At 41.1% G+C, this 19967-nt stretch overlaps 1 protein-coding gene across 4 annotated transcripts in view; it reads left to right on the top strand.

Moving 5' to 3' along the window:
* The window catches only part of zgc:158464 (uncharacterized protein LOC791139 homolog), a 103449-nt gene that overhangs the window by 58337 nt on the left and 25145 nt on the right, over positions 1 to 19967 (top strand). For all 4 annotated transcript variants that reach the window (XM_051944180.1, XM_051944175.1, XM_051944171.1 and 1 more), the window contains exon 3: positions 11842 to 12060. In XM_051944180.1, the coding sequence (XP_051800140.1) occupies positions 11842 to 12060 (219 nt within the window). The remainder of the gene's footprint in view (positions 1 to 11841; positions 12061 to 19967) is intronic.

Raw genomic sequence — 19967 nt, 5'->3', positions numbered from 1 at the left:
CCTCTGTGTTGTTTTTTTTTGGTTGCGAGCTATCGTATTGTCTTGTTTACTCCTCAGGGGCAGGTGCTCAGCAGTATTGATGTGTAAGCTCTCCCCATGCATTTTAAAACGCTTTGATTAACAGTGAGCCATGTGAAAGCTAATGAAATTTTAAAAACGTAACCCTGTAAAAAATATGCATCATCCCATGCAGTGTTGTCAAATATCGACTGAAATACCAACAGGGGATCTAGAATTTTGATATTAAAGCAGTGTGACAAATCAATCAAACATCTTATAGGAGCCATGAAATGTCATTACTGTGACAATGTCATAAAATAATATAACTGACGGGTTTAACAAAATTAAATGCAATGCATACCTATCACATGACTACTCAGTGTTTTTGATGGTTTTGTAGCTTATTAACCAATGAAAGGTAATAATCAGCTGGGCAGGATTTACTAGAAAGACAATTCAACTTGTTGTTGCTGTTGATTTTATTGATTTTTCAACAACAGTGGTTGAAAATTTTTAATTAAAAATCGTATGTCTAAAACCTCCAACAACAATTGCACTGTAAAAAGAAACTGTATAATGAAACAAATCCATTTTAACTTGTAGCTTGCATGAGGCTTGCCAAGACAGCCTGTTAGGACTGTTTCCTGGCTCCATGTATTTCAGAAGCAAGTAAAGCATTGCCAGAAACCACCTGCTCCCATACTGTATATCTGCCATATCCTCAAAGCCACAATAGCGCAGAAGAAAACAATGCAAATGACCATCTGCTGCTACCGTGTTTGTTCTTCCAGTCTGCACTGTATTTGGACAGGTCTGCACTCCGCTGCACCTGCGTGGAGCTTGGTTAGCATATTTGTGCCAACTGGTAAGCATGTGGGTGAAACATAAATGAAAATGAACAGAGGTAATATGAAAGCATATGAGGACTCTGCAGTGCATCCCATGTCCAGTGTCCTGTGTTATATCAGATTAATGTGGTTTGGTTACACAGCCAACAAGAGATGAACAGCCATGTTGTTCTCTAACTTAGTTTTGTTGGTGAATGCGTAGTTTTGCAGGCAGTGTCTTCCCTGCGCTGGTCCATCTGCCCTGTCAGAGGGAATCGGGTCGGACAGAGCCGAGAGGTCTGACTCGACTTTATCAGAAGTTTCTCTCCAGGCTGTCTGTTGTTTGACGTAATGGAAGCTGAAGAGGGCAAACAGTCGACACACTAGCACACGCAATGGACACACTAACACACACACACACACTCGTACGGTCAGCTTTTAGTCTTGTGCAACTTACTGTGTACAGTATGAATACACTAAGACAGAGACTGTTGTTTGGACAAAGCAGCAAAGAGATGAAATGTACTATATTCATTGTTTTTTAGAAGGCTTTCATGTTGTGTCTTGTTTTTTGCCAAGTGCACATGTGTGAATTAAAGCTAAGCTGGAGTAAACAACAACACAGCCTCAAGCTGTAGCCAGACACTTGTTCAGTGGGTTTTAATTAGTCTGTGGCTAATTGCAAGTGCCTAATATCAGCGGGTTGGACTGGATGCATTAGATGTCACACACTGAGCCATGCATGTGTGCTACGACATTACGTAACATAAAACATGAAAAATAAATGAAGATTATCAGTTCCCACAATTCTGAGTTGGAGCCATTTGTTTGGCGCTTTTTTCCACTGCTTTTTATACATGCACAAGTTAAGGACAACTCTGCATTGAGCCGCGTGTTGTTATGGCAAACACTAAATCGACTCCAGAGAAATGTCTTGGTGATGAAGCTGTAAACTTGTGCTGTATTCAGATGATGAGTTAACTTTCTAAATAATTTGTTGTCTTTTTGGCAAAATACTCTTCAATAATTTCATTTATATTTCCATGAAGAGGATGTAGTCTGTAGTAATTCAGTCAATTTCTGAGCCATGGACATATGTTGCGTTGTAGTTTAATAGCCTGTTTCACCAAAGTAGACAAAACTTTTATCAAATGATGGCTGGCATTTTTACTCAGATGTGCAACGGCTACTCATAGAAATCTGTAACATATTTGGAAATCTGGACATACTATAACAACACTTCTCTACATTTTCCTGAGCTCCTCTTTGTCTCTATGAAAGACTGTCAGTGTTTCCCGTTGTTTAATCTGTTTGGCGGTCATGCTGTGTTTCATTTGCTCAGAAGTAAGGTGACAGGGATCAGATCACACACAGTCATGTAAACACTGTTAGCAGCTTACAGTGGTAATCCACCCTTACTGTATTTACTCTCTGTGTGTATAATCATGCAGCAAGCACCTACCAGGAGGCAGCACTCATCTGAAGGTCAAAGCAACACACACGTCGAGAGAGACCGTGGTCACTGCTGTGTAACTATTTGCATTGCAGAGCCTTTTTTAATGCGCGTTTCCCCGAGGACATGCACGCCCTCTGGACTGGAAAGATTGGTAAACAGGTCACAGTGCTGTTCCAGCAGAAGTAGCCATCTCGAATAAAGGGAACAAATCAATACAAAGCATTCTGGCGTCTTCCTATCTCCCTCCCTTTTAGCCCGAAGAGCCAACTTTTTTTTTTTGACATAATGAATATTTATGCTTCTCTATTGAACTAATTACACTGCTTTTTTCTGTTTTGCTGCAGTTTCATCCTCATTTTACGCTTGATATGCCTCATAATGAGCCTTGACTTTGAAGTTCAGGAATAGTATTACTTGCATTATACTTTTTTTTTAAGTGCTCATGGGGTGTGTTTGTAGTTTAGACTTGCATGCATATAGTAACACCGAGGTCATACACAGTTCAGGTTCTGTTATGTTGCCACAAGAAATGATTTGCTGCTGTCCCCTGTTTGCAACCCAGTTTACGAGTAAAATATGTCAGCGTTTCAGTATGCATCCATCCCCGCTAATGAGAGACAGCCTAAGGAGAGTACGGTGACTGTCAGCTCCGCTCAGTGCGGAGGTGATAGAACTTAATTTTCTTCGGATTTCTCGGCTGCGGCTTCTGTCTACATTGTTGTGCTGCAGGGAGAGATTATCGGATTATCACACAATAAGGAAAAGGTAGAAAAAAAGGGAAAGACTTAAAAATATGAGATTCTACTCACTCCCTTACTCTTTCCACTCCCTACATTATTTAGGTGTACAGGTGTGTGTTGGCTCTGTTTGAGCTTTGCAGATTGCTTTTGGGGAGAAACGGTTGGATATCCAAGCAACAAGATGGAGTTCTGCTTGTATTGTACTGAAAGATCACAAGCTAAATTCCCACTATGGGCTCCCAACAGTATCCATTCATGTAATAAAGCAGTCTATCGTTTTGCATCAGGCATTCCAAAAGGTAAAATTTAAATATCTGTGATTGCAGGGAATTCATATAAAAATTTGACCTCTTTCTGACCCGTGTCTGTACTCTAGCAAAGCTTTTTGTGCAGGGCTCCCCTTGTGCCATAAATAGGATTTTTCTTCCCCATGTCATCTCCCTCTCTATTCTATTCTCTTTCCAACAAAGAAGAGTACAATGAGCAGTCTTGACGTCCCCTGGGGGTGTGTGAGCTGGTTGAAGGTTGAGGCAGCAAGGTGATGGGGGTGCGAGTGGGTCTTTGCTGACTGTTGCTGGAGGCCTATCACCATTAATAGGCTATTGACCCCCAGTGGGGTGGAGGCATGAAGTGGCTATTCATCATAGCCACATCCACGTGTCATCAGACTCCCCTGTCCCCCTCCTTTGCGGCCGACCACCCAAGCCGATTAGGCATTGTGACAAGAGGCGCCCACTGACACAACTGTCCTTTCCTTCCCTTTCTGTCCCTTTCCTTTCTACTGTCCTTTGTTTATCTCTTCCCCTCTTCCCATTTTGCTTCCCAGAACCAATCCCATTGCCGTGCTGTCTTCTACTCTCAGCAGCTACACACAGCCTGAACTCTGGGTGCACTCTCCTCTAATCCGCCGCCAGTCTTATCTCAGTTCGGGAACAATAGCTACAGAGCGAGCACAGCTCAGAATTGCAGCCTGCAGAAAAATCGCTCTGCTCCCACAAGGCTGTGGGACACTCTGCATCCAACAGCAACAGCCAAGCAGCCTGTCACTGCTTCACATTAAGTCCTCCTCGCTGTGTGTTGAGAAAAGATTCCAGCATCTGTGTATTTGACTGTCGTCCAAATGGAATTTCTATTACTGCAGTGCAGTTGACGACAACGGCAAATGACTAATTGTATCTGTGCTCGCTGTCACCACGTCAGGATGCTGATCTACCGCTCATGTTTTGTTTGTTCATTGCGGAGCTGCGTGACTTAGCTGTGAGGGCTATTCTGTGATTCATGTAGGTAGACGGGCACCTTTCCAAGCCGCTGTCCTCATTCATCTTCTATTAATGAGCTTTCACCTCAGTCCTAACGAGCTGTAATTGCAGTTGCGCTCCACAAAGGATCAATGCCGCCGTGCATGCAGTAGCCCTACAGTGCACAGGCATTTACGTAGATGAGCCATTTACATGGTGAAGCAGAGGGAGTTCCTCTACAATGTTACATCATCCCATGGCACACTGCAAATCCAGTTGATTACTCATTACTGCCAGACTTTGTCAATTAGTGTTCCTTTTAATGACAACAGGAAACTCAATCCAGTCCTAAGTTTGTCTGTGTTGAGTACTTGACTTCATAATGTTTTTAAAAGGTTCAATTCAGCCTGTGTATTGTCTGACAATAGGGATCGCAATCTCTGTCAGTCTGGAGCAGCCCAACACTGAAATATAAATGAAGTACAGACAAGATGAATTCCACTGAGTTTGATGATCCCCTGACTTTTCTTTTTCTGATGATTATGAGATGGATTGCACTGAAAGTTGCTAAAAATAATCTTCCCATGACTTTGGTGACCTCATGGCTTTTCATCTGGTGCCCCCAGTAGGTCAGAGTTTTTATTTATCCAATAAAATACCACTGCATCTTTGTTGATGGATTAGCCAGATTGTGCACAGACATTCATGGCTTTCAGACAAAGTGACCAGCAGGCTGGTATTCTTGTTTTTAACTGCAGTATCTCAGCAGCTATCTGATGGATTTCTGTGACATTTGGAGCTATCAGGTACAGGCTGATGTGTACAAAAATGTAGTATAGCTCATCTCCTGCTGTGAAGCTGACCATGAACAACAATGGTCAGGAAGCTACGATAAAGGGTTGCCAAATGAAAATGTCTTGTGAAGCTTTTACTGATTTAATGCAAGCTTACTTCACTTAGAAGCAGTGGTTTGTTACTGAACCTCATAATAGTTGTTTTCATCAGTATTGAGCCTTCAAGTGAAGTGTGTTCATTAGCTGCTGGGTATGGAGAGCTCTTCACTGCTGTGCATATTTATTATTCTTGCCACTCTCCCCCTCTGTTTGTGCATCCCACTTTCTTTTCCCATCACTCTCCTTGACTTCCTGTCGCAGTGTCTTTGTTTATTTCTCCCTCTGTGACAAAGTTGCATCACCTGCCTGCCTCTAATTTTCAATTTTTCCCCTCCCTTTCTCCATTCACTCTGTCGCTCTTTGTCTTTTTCTTTTTTTGTGTGTACATCCCTACTGCCTCAGTCTGATGCTCCCCTCTCTCCCTCTCTCTCTCTGTCTCTGTTACTTTGTCTGGCTTACTTCCGTTGTCACCCGCCTCCGTCTTGTTTTCTGCTTTGTATGTTGTCTCTTTAGGCTTACTCTCTGCTCCAGTATGGGAATGAATCCATATAAATGTCAGTGTGTTGTGGAAGACACTCTTCAACTTCTATTCCCAAAAGCCATCTGGGGAAACAACAAATTTGCACAAACACGAGTGCACACACCAACACAGACATGTCTTCTCTAGGATATTATAAATGTATCTGGCTCAACAGTTCAGAATTGTTTTCTTTTTAAATTTGATATTCTGTTTCTATATCCTGTCCACGAACAAATAAATACATTTACGTGGCTTTTTTTTTTGTATACCATTTAGTTAATTTCTTCATTAGTTAACAAAGGAGAACAGCTCTGTTTCTCACTACGTGTCATTTGTGTCGGGAAATACAGCCTCCAGCAGAACCAAAAAGCCATTTTTTTTAAGAAAACACAAACCAAAATAATGCAGACAGATCCAAAATATTCTCCCCTCTAGACTAAGCATGAGTAGCATAGGTCTGAGACTTGGCTTCCAGGCTCCCCACAAATCTATGCACCAACTTAAAAGTCTAATATTGTGTAGGGCCCATTATGAAAACCATGACAACAGTCCTGATCCATCGAGGCATGGACGACTGGAGGTGTTCTGTGGTGATTGATAATGACACGCTGGCAGTCCTTTGGATTGTAGAGTGGGCCTCCGTAGATCGTTGTTGTTCCATCACATCCCACCGATGCTCAGCTGAATTTGGGATCTGGGGAGTTGGGAGAGTGGAGGAAGACCTTGGGCTCTTTGTCACGTTCCTTGAGCTGTTCCTAAACAGTTTTTGCTGTGCAGCAGAGCACCCTGTCCTGCTGGGGGAGGCTGCTGCCATCATGAAGTGCTGTTGCCATAGAGGGTTGTGACAATGCTTGGATGGTACATGTCAAAGTGACATCCACATCAGGACCCAAGGTTTCCCAGCAGAACAATGCATTGTAACAAGATATTCAATGTTAATCACATTTCTTCTCAGTGGTTTTATTGTTGTGGCTGATCGGTGTTTATGTGACAGTCGGAGACCTCAGCGTGTACCCATCACACGCCTGGCACAATGTGAGCCAGGCGGAAGACAGAGACAGAGAACAAACGGCATTGTTGTTTTTTGTTCCGTCTGCAGGAGGCTGATGGAGACGCTGCAGCACACAGATATACACCCTCCTTGCAGATGGACAAATCTGCCATGTTCATAGAAAAGCAGGAGCATTGCTGGAAGCATTCAAAGCTTACCGATGGCTGACACTTTACAAATTGTTTCTAAATATCATATCAAGTAAGAAATTATGAAGTTATGCATCCTGTAAAAGGCACTCAAAAAACTCGCACGTTCATTCATTCCTTTTGTCTTTGCTCCTTTTGTTCCTTCAGATTGTAATGAGGCATAAAAATGAAATCAAAATTGAGGCAAGAAGCGAGCTCAAAGCTGACAGGATTGCTTTGTCTTCGCTTATCGTCACTATTCTTCCAGAGGTCTGTGGGGAACAGTCAGCAGCGAGAGCCTCCTCATGGCTCTACTCACTACGCGGAATGACACTCAACAGTGGGCCGCCACGGGTCAAGGAGCAAACACCTTCACTTGTCAGCCAGCTCTCTGACTGACACACAATACCTGTGGGTGGCCCCTGATGTACCGCAAATCTCCGGCTAGTGCCACTAGATCAACCCTGTTTGCTCTTCACAGATCAGGGCCATCAAACAGAATGAAGTCAAAGCTACAGAAAAGTCACATAGCCTTGTTGCAGCAGCGTTGTTAATCAACTTAATACCCTCCTTAAATGTGTGTCTGTCTCATAGTGCAAGCTTGGCTGGATCAGTGACGCAGGTGGCTGTTTATTAAAATACATTTTATAATTAGCGTTCATGATATTACTTTAGTAATTAATGTGAATCAGAAAGCATTTGCAATGCAATTCATGTGCTTTGTTCCTATAATATGGTGCGTATTCAGATACGTATTTCGTCTTTTGATATTTTATCAAACTCCATAGATATGTACCTTTCAAAAATTCACCTAATTAAAAGTGAGCCAGTTGAAATGATTACTTTTTTTCCCCAAACTGATTTAGCTGCTGGAGCAGGCAGAGCAAAATCTTAAGCCTGGGTATTTTCTGTCCATTGTCTTCTACTGGTGCAAAGTCAGTTGCATTTAATGCTTCACTAGTGCACAAGAGATACCCTCAATCAAATCTAGATATTCCTTGTGTCCCTGCAAGTGTTTTGCAGCAACAAATTCTCTTCGGCTCAGTAGGAGTGGGTGGGTTGCATTCAACCAGAGAGGCAGATAAATGTGTTTTTCCTTTGCGTATTAGCTGCTTTAGTCTTGCAATGAAAGCACAGTTATGCAGTTGTTTGCTGCTTTTTCGGTTTGCAATAATGGAATAGTGGACAAATTAGACAGGAGTAGTCTGGAGGATGAGAACTACATGGCTAGGTCAGTCCTTTATGTGCAGCAGGATGCAACTGCCAGGTTGGTTGCAGTTAATGTTTTTTGATTTAATCCAGAGCGCTCTGCCTGCCCATGCACTGCCATGATAATATGCCTAGAGGGCTCCTCCTGTAGTAAGTAGAACAGGAGCCTCCATGGATTTATTGTAAGGAATATGTTCTGTGTCTCTCCTGTAGAATTAACCTCTTCAGTTCATGAACCACCGAGGATGATAACACTGCCTGGATCTGTCACTTGTTTGAAAACGTCTTCTTAAGGTTTCTGATTTTTGGCTCACTTGGGGAAGCCTGTGTTATGTCATGCAGTATCCATGTATTTCCTTCTCAGGGAAAAGCTGGTTTGTAGCTCAAATGCAGCTGTTGAAGTCTCAGCAGTGTGTTCTGCTGCCCCCCCCCCCCCCCCCCCCCACACACACACACACACATTTTTTTAGAGGCATTAAACGGATGGTTGTGGTCAGTGAGAGTGCTGCTACTACATGGTTGCTGAAACCCTGCTGAGGGCAGCACACTATGTAATAAGTTTAATTGTTTCTTAAAATACTTGTCACAGTCAGAACTTTTTTGCATTCTTTTCAGCTGCACGGAACATCTTATAAAACCTATACATGACTGAAAATAGGGAAATAAATCAGATTTTGCAAGCTTTTGTAGGCTGTAGGTGTTATACAAAGCAAAGACAACATGCAGCATCTGAACAGGAACTCTGACATCCGAGGAGGGGAAGTTACATCAAGGGAGGGTGTGGTGGTTGACCTCTGACCCTCAACAAAGGGTAGAGGTCAAACATGGAAGATAGACTGCAGCTGTGTGGCAACATGCAACCCCACCATCTTGCCAATCACTATAATTTGCCTAGACACATGTGTCCCCACCCAGTTTACCAAGCAGGCCTCAACAGGAGCTGACAGAAAGAAATGAAAGAGGGAAGGAAACAAGGAAGCAAGGAAGGGAAGTTGGAAGGACGAATGAAATAATAGAAGACAGCTTGACGAAGGGAAGGAGATCAACAAGGATCCTGTGTCTACACATGAGGCTTGATTCTTGAGAGTTGGCAGGGAGTCTCAATTCACTGCAGCAGTTTATCGAAAGCAACGCGCATCCAATTAAAGGGCTCTTCCCTTAAGATTTGCTGCCCATCTCACCAGCAATATCCTCTTTTTTCCCCTTTTCATTTTGCCCCGTTTAGCAGCCTTTGCTTGCTTCTTTTACCCTCTTCTAGAGCTATTTGTTCTTCTGCAGGGGAGGTAGGACCTAATCATGCCAGGATCTCATAATACCAAGCCTTTTAACTGCTAAGATCAAAGAGTGCAAGTTTGCCTAATGCGGGATTACGTTGAGATACGAGACCTGGCAGCCTCACCTCACTCCACCCCTCCACTACCACCAGCGGCGGGTAGCTCCATTAGGCTCAACGCATTGCTCATTTTTCCGCAAGAGCTCCCCTGGGCTAAGAGGCAATTATGCAGTAGTGTGGCATAATAATTCATTCTCTTCACATTGCATTGCTGTATAGCAGTGCTGGCCGCTAACAGCTTCATGTGGCCCAGGAGGAAGGGTGCAGGCTGCTAACAACTTCATGTGAGTAAGGAAAGATTGGAGAGGGGAGGAGGAGGCAGTGAAAGAGAGAGCGGAAGAGGGTTCTCAAGGGCATGATGCTTCATTAGCAGTCAGGTCTTTTTCACCTTCTCACACGGAGAGCGAGAGGACGTGCATGTATCTTGGTTTTGTTTAGATTTACAACATGAGTGGGAAAACAACAGCAGCAGCAACATCGGCATATATACTGGATTCAGTTGTATGATCCTTACAGGTAACCTTTATATGGAGAAAGTCGTATTCAGGCAATACTTCCAAGTAATAAAATGTGTTTTTTTGAAAAGCTGTGCTGATTTATTTCTCACAAATTTACCTTTTACACTATCTTTGAAGTGTTTGAGATAAGTGTGGCTGTAGCATAAGTGTAAATATCTCAGGCAGCGGCAAGGGAACCTTCAAGGCGCTGTCTATCTTATTGATGATTTTATACGTGTACATTGAAAAGTTTGGACACTTCAAAATTCCTAACAGATAAGCCAGAGTTGTGGAAATGTTTCAGAAATGGTTTACTGATGCAAGTGCTGAGAGACGCTATGCTGAAGATCAAAACATGCGGGTACTTTCTGCACTGTTTCGCCATGCCTGCAGTTGTTTTTGCCCAACCACCATGACAGATAAAATCATTGAGAGACTGGTCGATTTTTTTGTGCAATGATTTCTTTGCTCATACTACATCTTTGGATGAGTAGCACATCTTTCAAAATAGTAGTATCGAAGAGACTGCACTTTGGACTAGTGAGCAGAATGCATAAATCTAGTTTTTCAGCTAGAGCTTTTACCTCCATCTGAAGTTTAATTTTACGATCTTTTGAGGAAATTGACTGGCCATTTTTTTTAGTGTATTAGGTCTGTTTGGCCAGGTCTGTTTGCTGGACGTCTGTGTCTGTCTATCTAGCCAACACATTTGATCTGAGGAAGGTATGTTGACAGCTATTGCAAAGGTTGCCATGAAATCTATGTTATAATATTACACTGATAATGTACCTGCGCCCAATGGTCATGAACTTAAAGAAACACTGTTTGTCACTCTAGTGTTCAGACTCTAATCTAAGGCATGTTTGCCTTTGTGAGACGGGAATAATTTGAGAATTTAGGGCTTTATTTGGTCCTTTACCAAAATAAATGTTAAAAAAAAATCATAATGTGACAAGTATCTACATGCTGCTGGTTTCAAAGAGACATTAAATGTTGTAGAAAAAAAGGAAATTGGTACTTTCTCTTCATCTCTGTTCTGACAGTGGAGGCATGTGCTGCCTAGGGCAATACTGTTCAAAACTGCTGTGGGATTTTGCCATATTCAGAGAGGCTACACTGTGCACTTTCACAGGTGCTCAGCCTCTTCTCTCCCTACTCCTCTTATTTCAACTCTCTCATTTCCCCTTTCTGCCATCACAGCAACAGCAAACTGTCACCATCATTCACCACATAGTAGTGGTAAGAGGGTCCTGCTTTTCGATTCATTCGTCACTGTGCACAATTCTGCTTCCAGTGTTGGTGGGTGATTTACGTTTTAAATAAGAGTAGGCAAGACTAACGAACATACATTTCTGCACTTGACAGTCCTCTGTACGTGATGTCACAGCATATGTACCCTCTGCAGCTATTTTATGTCATCAGTAATTCTTGAAATGCCTGACTGACTTCTGGTGTTTTGCATTTGTGTAAGCTACAATATGACTGAGATGCATTTTCTTACAGTGTGAGAAACAAATTTGACGTGCTAAACCAAGTTCATTCTTTTATTAACATTGTACAAGACTGCACAACTTTTGGATTGCTTGCCTCACCTCAAGATATTACCAACATTTTCTTCCGTTTATTAACTTTTTCTCACGCAATTCCATCCATCAAGTCCAGTGATGCTTCAGAACTGTTCATTATCTCCATAAAAACTGAGATTTGCTGGATTCTCTCATTTTTACACAGAACAAATAAAACTGAACTCTTCAGCCCGATAGATGAAGTTATTTGTGCCCACATTCATCTCACTGTATGCTATACAAAAAATGTGCAAGCCGGGCCTGATGAAATGTGTTGCCTTTGGGTTTTTTAGTGCACCTACAGTCATAACCTTATAGGTTCCATCTATAAAGTTTTATTTCAGAAACCTAGTGATAACGATTGTTCTTTCTTCTCATTTTTAGAGATCCGGTCTGGTGGCCGAGGCCCTAAGGAGGGACCTGTGAGGCAGCTGCCCCTGTACGACACACCGTATGAGCCAGCTGAGAACGGTGGAGACTCAGACCCTGAACGCTTGCGCTGCCCCAGAGAAAGTCGCCTGCCCCAGGATGATGAACGACCCCCCGAAGAGTATGACCAGCCATGGGAGTGGAAGAAGGAGAGGATTTCCAAAGCCTTTGCAGGTATAACAGCCACAACAGAAATACATTACACTGAACTTCATTATAACTGGTCAAGGTGATGTAAAATACACAGCAACATAATATATGTACCAAGCTGCAGAAAATATATGGATTTAAAAAAAAAAAAACAATGCACACTTTTACTCTGAAAGCAACATTGCTTCATTTTCCTTAAAATTTACAGATGCGTAGTTCTTCAACACTACCTATTGCACACTGTTAGTTTTTGTCAAATGCTCAGTCACTGAATATTCCAATCCAGTAGAGCAATGACTGTGTTTCATAAAAGGTTGCCTGATGTAAATGTCAAGCTTTTAACACAATTAAATCTGAACCTGTTTCTCTTTTGCTTTACTAACCCAGGTGTCTGTTTTTGCAGCTCTAACAAATTTGATTATGGCTTCTGTCAGGTTATAAGGGTTCTGCTGCTGCTGCTTTAAACTCTCTGTCTACAATTCCTTTTTTCTCCTTCTCTCTTAATGCACCCGCTATGTTCATTTCGCAGGTGTCCAGGCTACTCTTTGCTGTTTTGATCCACCTCCTGCCTGTTTAAACTAAGTTGATACCTAAGCTGCTCAGGGGGGCATGATTGGTTGTGCAGGTGCATGTAGGTGCAGGTATTCATTGTGGTTTAAGAGCTTCAGCATGGCTAACACAGCCATAACATCAAACAGGGCTGTTCCTGGAAAGACTATGGCTTTGGACTATCACTATGCACCCAAAATAAGAAAAAGATGCCAAGCCTTTTAACTGATTTAAGAAAAGTAAATCAGCAACCCTTTACTCTATTTTTCATCGCCCTTTTTGTCTTTATATTTTTTTCTTTTTTATCCTTGAACAGCTCTGCTTTGTTATGACTGCATTAGCTACGAGGGCTCTGTAAGTGCCACTGGATCAGGTCCCCACAGAAGAGAGGACTCCACTTCTAAATCCCTCACAGGTACCATTGAAGACGGGGCTGGGAAGTGTCGTCTTCTTTCTGTTTTTATTCTTGTTAGAGCTTTGACATTGATGTCTGAACCTGTGAGCTGCACATAATTGTCTAGTGTGGGAGTGTTTTTCTTATTTTATGTAGGTTAAAAATGCTGTTTTGGATTTGGTTCACATGTGAATCCTTCCCAAACCTGCATTCACTGCCTGAAAATCCTTTGAAATCTTTCCTAATTCTTATGACATTATCAGGATGCTACCTGCATGATTACCCAGTGTTTGAAGTGGACTAAAAAAAGGCAAAAGCACAGTGCAAATACTTAGAATTGACCTTTTAGCAGACACAGAAGTGTAGCCTTTGCAGTTAGTGCAGTAACACTTTGTGGTGTGCAGAATAAGAGGTGATGGGTCTACGGGTTGAGTGTGTCTATGCTGACTACTCCACCTCCAAGAGCGTAGTAGAAAGAGAAAAAGAAAAGCACTCAGAGAGCGCAGTATTCCGCCAAGGCTGCTCAGTTGTTGCATGATTTCTGACATCTAAAATCTTGAAAAAGTTTGGGGCAGAAGTCACACCACTATTTAATATAGATGTACCCACAAACAAAATGACCTTGACCTGAGCACAGGCATATGTTGTGCAAATGTACGTTATGTATGGATACCGAATTGCATGACCTAAATATGTAGCGAGTGGCAGGAATTGATGGGACTCGGAAACGGTGCCATAATTTAGTGAATTGTTCCTTATAGAATTTAAAATGAACAAGTCCCAATAAGTCCACAAAGGTCAATTTGTAGTAGGGTTGCAATCGTGTGATCATCAGCAGGCAGCTGACATAGTTTTCACTTGTAGTCATAGTTACAATGACACTGTGCTGCTCTCTCGCAATCATACAGAAACCTTTAATAAATCTGTGGTTCCAGACTGTAAGCCGCATCACTGCCAAAGTCTAATCAATTGGTCCTTGTGTCATTTCTGACCTTCCCTGAAAATTTCATCCATATCCATTAGTCCGTTTTTGAGTAATGCTGCTAACAGACAGACAAATGTACACCAATCGTCATATAACTCTGCCGTTCCTTGGTGGAGTAATAATTAATACTGCAATTAGAATAAAAAAACACGGTTTGACCTTTCACTGGTATGTTCACCGTATAAATTGTACAGCTCGCACTGTGTTTCCAATGGCAACAAAAGATACAAATAAGATACAAACAAGTACTAGATTAGTCAGTCAATAAAAATATTCTGAAGCTATGTGAGTGATAAATATTTTTTAAAGTTCCACAGATTTTGGCTTTAACGTCACAAAACATGCGAAGACCTCGCTAATTTTGTTGTTTTTGTTGTATATCAGTTAATCAAGACGAAAATCGTCAGAATAATTGCAAATGAAAGTAATTGTTAAATGCAGATCTGATTTTATTTTCAGTATTCTTTTACAATGACAACATTTCTTCTTGTAGCTCTTAATTACCATCCTTATTTTTTCAGATATATATTTTGCAGAACATTCATAAAGTCTTCGATGTGAAAGTGTTTGCCCTTGGTAACATCAGTGTGACTAAATCTTCAATGAGTGAGCCATTTCTTTTTTAATTACAGCTGAAAACACACACAGGAACACACTCACTTTAAAAATCTGCATAGCCTGAAGGCTCATTGCAGTATACAGTTGGGATAAAAGTTTCAGTGCTTGTAATTTGCTTTTTAGACTTTTAAAACGGCAATTGAGCTTTATGAGAATATAAATCAAATCCCACAGAGCGAGACAGAATATGAAAATAATGCACATGTACATTTTGTAATTTACAGTTTTATGCTTTAATTATTTTTTCCAACTACTTCTCTCCCTATATAGTTTTTCATTTTCCTTCTATGTGCCTGGAAATCACAGATCTGTTGCATTTTAAGACGGCTAAATGGTTATAATACAGAGGATGGGAGAGACATGAATCCCTTCTGGTGTTGTGCTGTTAATGGGTTGTTAAGATGAACTCACTGGGGACCAGTTGAGGGATATGGAGGGGAATAACTACTTTTCATGCAGTAAAAGGAAAGCCATGTACAGCTATGTTTTAACGTCCAATATTAAAACACAATATTAATGCCAAATCTTCAAGGCTCTTTTAACTGACTCTTAACTCTTGAATCTAATTTTGATGTAATGCTTTGAAAATCCTCCGAGCTCACAGATTGAATCAGTGTTTCCACACTGATGCACAAGCCCTAGTAAATCTCCACTGATGAACTCATCAAATCAAAAACTGATTTGATAACGTCCGACACTGTTTTCCAGCTGAAGCGATGTTAACATCTTTGTCCAAAATCAGTGGGGTAGCACAACAGCAGTGTTGTTTTTGTGCAAACTATCCATTTGACATTCATCAGTATCCATCAGAATGAAGGAGAAGGACTCTGCTGTAACATATAACATGTTCAAGTGTGTGTTGATGTCTCTTACGTGGCATTACTATGGAAGCAAGCTCATGAATCTCATTTGTGGAAGAAGAAAAAGAGGCTCAAGGGAGTGTTTAGTGCATACCTGGAGGTAATGAGAGTAGCACTCTGTACCAACCACAGTACTTAGAGATAGTGTTAGATCTTGAAACATATGAGAACACAGGAAACAAACTCAGTCCACCTCTGAATGAGAACAGGACATGTTCTGGATTCTTTGCATTGTGATTATATCAGGCTCAAGTCAAGCTGTTTGTATACTGTATGTAAATCTGCACCAGTCAGCCACAGCAATAAAACAAGTGACACATGCCACCCACCTTAACACTTTTGCAAACCAAGAACCCCTACGTTGCATCGACACTCACCAGCAGCCATCCCCTGCCGAACAATGTGCCCCACCACACCACAAAAACTACTCTGGAACAACTTTAAAGGACACAACAAGGAGCCTGAGGCATTCACTCTGCCTCCAAACTCCCCAGGTCTTGATCCAATCAAGAACAAGTCGGGGCCACTGGACCCAGAGGTGCCAGATGCCACATGATGTCTCCTCTGGTCCAGTGTCCGTGGCCTGATGGGTCAGAGCTGTTTTAGTGGCACAGATGGGACTTACACAACATTAGGCAGGTACACACGTGGACAAAATTGTTGGTACCCCTCAGTTAAAGAAGGAAAAACCCACAATTCTCACTGAAATCACTTGAAACTCACAAAAGTAACAATAAATAAAAATTTATTGAAAATTAAATAATCAAAAACAGCCATTACTTTTGAATTGTTGATTAACATAATTATTTAAAAAACAAACTAATGAAACAGGCCTGGACAAAAATGATGGTACCTCTATAAAAGATTGAAAACTATTTGACCAGAGTGACATGATTAACTCAGGTGTGTCATTTAATTGACATCACAGGTGTTTCCAAACTCATAATCAGTCAGTCTGCCTATTTAAAGGGAGACAAGTAGTCACCCTGCTGTTTGGTGAAAAGGTGTGTACCACACTGAACATGGACAACAGAAAGCGAAGGAGAGAATTGTCCCAGGACATCCGAAAAAAAATGATAGACAAACATCTTAAAGGTAAAGGCTATAAGACCATCTCTAAACAGCTTGAAGTTCCTGTGACAACAGTGGCTCATATTATTCAGAAGTTCAAGACCCACGGGACAGTAGCCAACCTCCCTGGACGTGGCCGCAAGAGGAAAATTGATGACAAATTGAAGAGACGGATCGTTGGAATTGTATCCAAAGAGCCCAGAGCAACCTCCAAAGAAATTAAAGGTGAACTCCAAGGCCAAGGTACATCAGTGTCAGATCGCACCATTCGTCGTTGTTTGAGCCAAAGTGGACTTCATGGGAGACGACCAAGGAGGACACCACTGCTGAAAAAAACTCATAAAAAAGCCAGACTGGAATTTGCAAAAATGCATGTTGACAAGCCACAAAGCTTCTGGGAGAATGTCCTTTGGACAGATGAGACCAAACTGGAGCTTTTTGGTAAGGCACATCAACTCTATGTTCATAGACTCAAAAACCAAGCATACGAAGAAAAGAACACTGTCCCTACGGTGAAACATGGAGGAGGCTCAGTAATGTTTTGGGGCTGCTTTGCTGCATCTGGCACAGGGTGTCTTGAAAGTGTGCAAGGTACGATGAAATCTGAAGACTATCAAGGCATTCTGGAGAGAAATGTGCTGCCTAGTGTCAGAAAGCTTGGTCTCAGTCGCAGGTCATGGGTCTTCCAACAGGACAACGATCCAAAACACACAGCCAAAAACACCCAAGAATGGCTGAGAGAAAAGCGTTGGACTATTCTAAAGTGGCCTTCTATGAGCCCAGATCTGAATCCCATTGAACATATGTGGAAGGAGCTGAAACATGCCATTTGGAGAAGACACCCATCAAACCTGAGACAACTGGAGCTGTTTGCTCATGAGGAGTGGGCCAAAATACCTGTTGACAGCTGCAGAACGCTCATTGACAAATACAGAAATCGTTTAATTGCAGTGATTGCCTCAAAAGGTTGTGCAACAAAATATTAAGTTATGGGTACCATCATTTTTGTCCAGCCCTATTTCATTAGTTTGTTTTTTTTAATAATTATGTTAATCAACAATTCAAAAGTGATGGCTGATTTTGATTATTTAATTTTCAATAAATTTTTATTTATTGTTACTTTTGTGAGTTTCAAGTGATTTCAGTGAGAATTGTGGGTTTTTCCTTCTTTAACTGAGGGGTACCAACAATTTTGTCCACGTGTGTAGTTTTAATGTTGTGGCTGACTGGTGTTTAAAATCTATGTATGTCTATTCATTCAGCAGCCCTCTATGTTTTTTTTGTCACTTAATTCCTGTTTCCTGTTTACTTGTGCGCACTCTAGGCACTGTGGTTTTCGTAGAAGTCACACTGTTTTGCCTCTGCCAGTGATTAGTTAAATAAGGGATGCTGCATTCTTAATCACTTTACTTCTCTCCTCATTATTTTTCTGTCAAGCAGCACTCAGAAGTGTTTGTTTAGGGCGCTATTTACTAACACATTCCTCTTCCAACTCCCCCTTTGCAGACAGCGTCCCCTCGTTTGATGATGATTAATTTAATTTGCATTGGATGTCAGAGTGTTGACTGGGAATTGAGGAGATAACTCTTTAAGTTGTCTTTCAAAGAAGAAAGCTGCAGTCTAAAACAAACTTTGATTTATTGCACGTCTTCATTCTCTGTTATGTGTAATTCAGGCAGAAATAATTCCCCACTGTTTAAAAGGCAGAAAAAGAAAGGGGAAAAATAGGAATGTTGACTCTGGGACAAGCCTTGTCAACACAGGTTTGTTACATTCACAGGTGTCAGTGTAGACTGGCTTTGGATCCTGACATCAAGGAGCTTAGAGAAAGTTTCCCACCTTTCAAGGTTTGAACTTGTGTACCTGAACTAAAGCTTCTGATCTTTGCAACCAGCTCACCTCCATCGTCAAGGAATTACGCACCGCTTCAATATTTAAGTTCACACATGAACCAATTTCTTTACCAGTATTTCCCATTTCAAACTATCTTAGCACTATTTTAGGAATAAATGTAGAGCAAGGTTCTTGGTGTTGTCCCAGAGTTCCCCAACAGCTGCTTTCCCACACTTGTGTTGATTATTTTGTTACTCACTTCATGATACCACACAAACTTTAATATTATAGTGTTTCATTGGGGCAGTATTGAATTATCTTGCATTCTCAATAAAGACAGGGTTACGTGGAGTTTATGAAATTGTAGACTGCAGTCAGTAGGTCATGGGTCTACTCTAAGTCGCAGCTTCAGGTGTCTAGACGTCTTGTTTGCTCAAGTAGCTGTGGAACCAGGTTGGGCTTGAATTTCCTTGCTTTACATCTTTTTTCTTTAGTTAATTTAATCTCCCATATGAGGGCTGCCTGAGTTTGCTGGTAACAGTGTTGTTAAAGATGTATTTTTTAGCTGTTTTATAACTTTTTTTTTTAGGAAAACTAATTTCTGCAGACCATAGAAATAGGGGATAAAAAGCCTCATGTGAACTTTCTTGGGGTCAAATTATTATTTTGATTCTACAACCCAAAGATAAACATAAAGAGAGAAGATGTTATGGTAGGACCTAAACCACATATTTAACAGAGAAGCAAACCGTTAGATTTCCCAAGCTGTCCATTATCAGGGCTGTACAGTGCGAGCGTTTCACTCGCATATGCGCCTAAAAATAGATCGGTGCGAGTTGAAAAAATAAAAAGGGAGCACGCGTGCGAGTACAGATGTCAACCCTATTATTCGCATTTGCTCCTAAAATAAATCCACACAAAGTGGATGAAACTAAAAGTCATAGCCTACACCTTCTTCTTGAACAACTTTTTTCCACATCGGCACGCTACAACACGACATGGTCAGAAAAACCGTGAGCTCCTCTCGACTCTCAGGCCGTCTCCCCCACACAGTACCGAGCATCACACAGATCGCCGCACTTTCTTAAAGCGACAGGCTCCTATTTTTGTCTTTAGCTTTTATGAACACATTAACTTAAAATAACCAAATACTGTGTCTGTCTAAATTATAATAATGCAAATGACACTAAATTAAGCATGTAAAAAAGTTGAAATACCATAAAGTAATAACTGAACTAAAATTGTCATCAGTTAACACAATCTATGCATGCCGCACCTATAATCAGACTCCCCTAAGAATGCAAGATATGGCCTCAAAATATGTCTGGTATTTATGTATAAAGTCTTTAATATAAGTATAGTTCTTAAGTATAAAGTCATTTGTAATTGTTGTTATTTTTATTGGGCCAGTTAACAATATATAATAGAATTGAAAGTCTTTAATCCCACACCTGGGAAATTATTTGCTACAAGAGCTAAAACACCAAATCACAACAAGTTTTTTTTTTTTTTTTTTTTTAAAAACTAGTAAATTACAGTCTATAAGAACAGAATAATACATAAGGGGCTAAATGATCACAGTATGGCAGATTAAGAACAGAGAGACTATTTCAAAACTAGG

This window comes from Acanthochromis polyacanthus, chromosome 2 (genome assembly GCF_021347895.1).
Source record: "Acanthochromis polyacanthus isolate Apoly-LR-REF ecotype Palm Island chromosome 2, KAUST_Apoly_ChrSc, whole genome shotgun sequence".
Taxonomy (NCBI): Eukaryota; Metazoa; Chordata; class Actinopteri; family Pomacentridae; genus Acanthochromis; species Acanthochromis polyacanthus.
The sequence above is the reverse complement of the archived record's forward strand: the minus strand, read 5'-3'. Positions and strand labels throughout refer to the sequence as shown.